The 4714-nt window shown below is 33.8% G+C and overlaps 1 protein-coding gene across 1 annotated transcript; it reads left to right on the forward strand.

Annotated features, from left to right (window-relative positions):
* Positions 1-648: 648 nt before the first annotated feature.
* On the forward strand, positions 649-1837 carry HELRODRAFT_64941 (hypothetical protein; the record flags this gene model as incomplete). Its single annotated transcript, XM_009017615.1, has 4 exons — positions 649-757; positions 1015-1152; positions 1381-1515; positions 1713-1837. Coding segments are annotated over 4 exons (507 nt in total), but the record flags the coding sequence as incomplete, so codon positions are not given.
* Positions 1838-4714: the final 2877 nt, after the last annotated feature.

A 4714-nucleotide genomic window follows, 5' to 3' on the forward strand; every position in this document is an offset into this window, starting at 1 on the left:
TTTCACAAGATTCGTTATGACTATCGTTTGATCTCTGCTTCTTTGTTACTGACAACACCATAACATAATACTGCATACATAACATTGGTGTTCTGTAATATTGATCCTAGAGTTGCAAAGTAAAGTTTTTTTTATAGTGCTTTTAAACGTTTATGGATTGCAAAGCCTAGGTGTGAAATAGTTTAAAAATCTTGTTGCTGCCTCGTTTTCTGTCGCAAGAGTGTTCAATTACTGCTGTTATTTTTAGAAACATGTATTTCGCCAACTATTAACACACAGGCAGTTATGTTATGAACACCATAGTAAAAACTAAACTTTTCATATTGATTGCGTGATGTTGTACTAATAGACAGAAAGATATTAATTATAATTGATTAATTATTTTACTGTCAATTTTATTTAAATTTAATTTCTTTCACTTCATCGTTAACCCATCAGCTGAGACAACAGCCATCAATGTTCTTTTGGATTCAGACATCTTGGCGCAGTTTTGTTACCAGGGTATGTACGTATGTAGATACGTATGAACATTTTCACTATTGTCGTTTTCATTTTTACAAGTTTTCATAAATATTTATTCATGTGAAATTTAATAAAAATTGAATTTTATTGTGAGTTTTTAAACTAATCGTTGAACGTGCAGACAGAAATGAATGCTCCAGTTCTCCATGCACCAACGGAGGAACCTGCGTGGATCACATTTACTACTACAAATGCACTTGTCCAACTGGCTTCACAGGAACCAACTGTCAATATTGTCAGTTCATATTTTGAAAGTTTCAATCATAACAATATTTACTGAATTTCGATTAAGCTGTTAGTTGAGTATTAGGTTACATCACGTTTTATTATTTTTTTGGCATTGGTGTTAATGATAAACTTCTAATGGCTGATGTTCAGAACAAACAAGTCTTCTTACTAGTTTCACTTAAATTTATCTGTCACAGTGAAGTGACTTTGATATATTTTGTTTAAACTTTGACTTGATCGATAAATTTTAATTTTATTTGACAGCGATTTACCCGTGTCGATCGAACCCCTGCCAGAACAACGGTACCTGCAATGATCTGAGCGACTTGAAAGCCAGCCCTGCCATCTCCAACTACACATGCAGCTGCATCGCTGGCTACAATGGAAGCAACTGCGAATTTTGTTAGTTGTTTTCTTAATTTATTTTTTTTGACTTAATGTTTTTTTTTGTATTTAACCGGTTTGAAAAATTATTCTCAAAGTAAATTTTTAATATTTTGCTAAACATAATGAGTGTTTGTTTTTACTAAAATCATTTACTGTTTCAATAGCCACAAGATGCATCACTATACAAACAGTATTATAATGTTATATTATAACGATAAATAATTCAATGAAATCCTTATTTAGATTGGAATAAATGTTTAAATAATCCGTGTGCATACGGTGGCACATGTTCAGTGGTCAAGAACCTAGGCCCTCCCGAATCCTATAGCTACAAATGTTCATGCGTTACTGGGGCGACTGGAGCCAACTGTGAAACAGGTTTTCATTTTTGGTTTTGTGATTTAACAAAATATTCTACATTTTAGGAAAATAATTATTAATGTTTAAATTTGATTTAAATTTGTAAAATTGTTCGTTTTTATTTTTTAATATGTTTACTGCCAGACAACTAAGCTGTGGTATCTATTTATCACATTTCACTGTCGATTCAATTTTTTCTTCAACACACCAACCAGCTTTAGTGAACAAGTGCGATTCAAGCCCCTGCAAGAATGGTGCTTCTTGCGAGAACAAGGTCACTTCATTTGCATGCACGTGTGTGGCTGGCTACGTTGGAATAACGTGTGAATCTGGTTGGTAGATTTGCTGTTTCGGTCAACAACATTCAATCGTTTTTTCTTTTGATAGCTGTTAAAAGTTTGTTTATCATTTATATTAATTTTTAAAACAATTATACAAAATTGATGGACATTCAAGAGAAATTGTTTAACAGCAGACGAAATAATTCATTTCATTTCCTTTACATGACGCAGTAACGTAGAAATTATAAATACGGCACAGTTCTAAGAAATTCTATAAGTTGATTTTATAAATATTACAGAATTCTAGAAAATGAACTTATGTATGGTATTGAGTGTTAATAAAATATTTACCAGGTTCAGAATTAGAATAAAATGTGTGAGTATGAGTACATACAAATATGAAACAATTTTTAAATTTCTCACTACCCTTCCAGAGGTTTCTTGCGAGGATTTGACCTCGCTGGTAGCCAACGCAAATCAGACTTCATTCACAGGCACAGGGACAAGGTATAAAGACCAGAGGCAGTTCACGTGTCGGCCAAACTATCTCTTCTTGGATATGTCGCTAAACAAAACTGTCGAGTGTACCAGTAACAATGTCTGGAATGATAGCCTCGTCAAGAAAGGCTGCTTTGGTGAAATTAATTTCATGAAAGTCATAATTCTTAAAGAACGTTTTTGAGAATTAATTAATAATACTACACTTGGTGTTATTAAAAAATTAATTTTACAAACAATATTCGCATACATAGTTGTCTAGTTGTCTAAATGTCAATGATTAACTTTCAAAATTTAAATTACTAAGCGATTCTTAATTTTCGTTCATTTAGAGAGCTGTCCCTTCGCTCCAATGGTAAGAAACACTGAGCCGGCAAATCTGACGCTGGTGGTGAACGCATCAATAACCTTCACATGTAACACGGGCCACGTCATTGATCGCAACATCACAAGCATCACCTACACCTGCCAGCCCGACAGAACTTGGAGCCCCACTGAAACCTTAAAAACATGCCTACGTCAGTCAGATTCGTCATCAGCTTTATTTACATTGATTTTTCATAAACTAAGTTTTGATTTTATTGCTTTAACAATTTATATATATTATTATTATTAAAACATCAAAAACTTTACTTTGAATAATGTTTTCATTTATCATGCATCGTGCAGCGCGTCATTGCTCAGACCTGGTGAAACTTCCGAACCAGCAGCTGAACAGCAGTGACAACGTCTACAAGACGAACGTCCTGCTGACGTGTGACAGTGGATACGTTCTGTACGACAACACGACCTCCAGGACTCTCAGATGCAAATCCAACGGGGAGTGGTCTGCTGCACAGCCACAGTGCCTGCGTTAGAAAGTTTCCGTGTAACTTTATGGACTAATTTGAGTTTCAGCATTTAAAAAAGGATTCAGGATATTAATTGAATGCAATTTGATTTTATAGCGTTTAAGCATCTGCACTTCGTCATAATACAACTTTTGTATTTTATTTTGTATAATATTTTGTAACTTTTGAATTTGTTTCTTTACTAATTTTTTAAAAATTTTAATGTTAAAAAGGAGGATTGTTTTCAACGTTATTTAAACAAAAATGTATTAAGTAATTTCCTAATTAATAATAATTAATTAATAATAAGTAATTAATAAAGTGCTCATATTTATTTGCCGGCACATTATATTATTTTAAATATGTTTCGTACACGTTGAACGGCGAGACAGCTGTCAGGTGTCCAGCATTGCCAGAGTACGCACACTCAACTCGCAACACAACCAACAACACGTACATGACGTACGTCAGATACAAGTGTGATGACGGAGGATACCGCATGCTGGATGGCTCCACCTCCAAGGTCACTCTCTGTGACGCTGGCGGTCAGTGGAGTGACTACATCACCGACTGCAGCTGTTAGTAACTTTTTTATTCTAAATATGACTTTATTTGGTAATGTGTATTTCATTGAAGGAAAATTTCAAAATTAAATTTTTTTTTAAAACAGTGAATCGTTGCTTTCCTCTTCCATACGTTGCAAACGCAACACCATCAACCACCGATACAAACTTCTGGACAAAAAGTATCCTTACATGTATTCCTGGGCACAAGTTCAAAAAAGTATCTATCCTTCAATTGTAGTTGATAGCAATTTAACATTATGCTCGTCTACCTTTAGATTTCAGCATTCATTTCACCGTTTAAACTGTGAAACAAATTTTATTAAGGATATTGGTGAATTTTCGTCTGATACCATGACGTGTCAAGAGAACGGATGGTGGAATCCCATCCTCACTTCATGCCAACGTTAATTTTTTTATTGCCTTCAAAACTTTTAATAAGCGTTAATTTCAATTAAAATTATGTCATTTAATAGTATTAAGCAAAAAATTCTTGCGTTTTCAGCTATATTCTGTCCGGAGTTGAGTAAAGCAGGCAAAAATATAACACGTGACACGGAAAACAGACTGTATGGTACAGTGGTCAAATACTCGTGTATCAAAGGACATTACTACGATTATGCAAACAAACTCAATACTTTTTATATTCAATGCCTCGATGTCCAAGAGTGGAACAATCCTGTCATACCGGACTGCAAACGTTTGTCTTTCCTTATCTCGTGTTTATTATTGCTTTTACGGTTATGATTATTTTTAAATAAAAGTTGTACATTCCTTTTTTTGAATCTTGTAATTCATTTAAATTAAGTTCCTACCGTTATTGCTGCATAGTTGCCATTGTTATCGCGATATTGCGTTGTTAAGCGCGGCAAAAACTGAAAGATATGCTTTGGCAGACACTAAATAAAATCGCTAAATAAATAAAAATAAACAACTTAACAAAAAAATTAAATCAATAATTACTTCATTATTCTTAAAGTTTTTATGTTTTTTTTTCATTAGCAATTTACTGTCCCGCTCCTCCTGTGAAGCCAGAGAATGGCTT

This window comes from Helobdella robusta (genome assembly GCF_000326865.2).
Source record: "Helobdella robusta unplaced genomic scaffold HELROscaffold_2, whole genome shotgun sequence".
Classification (NCBI taxonomy): Eukaryota; Metazoa; Annelida; class Clitellata; order Rhynchobdellida; family Glossiphoniidae; genus Helobdella; species Helobdella robusta.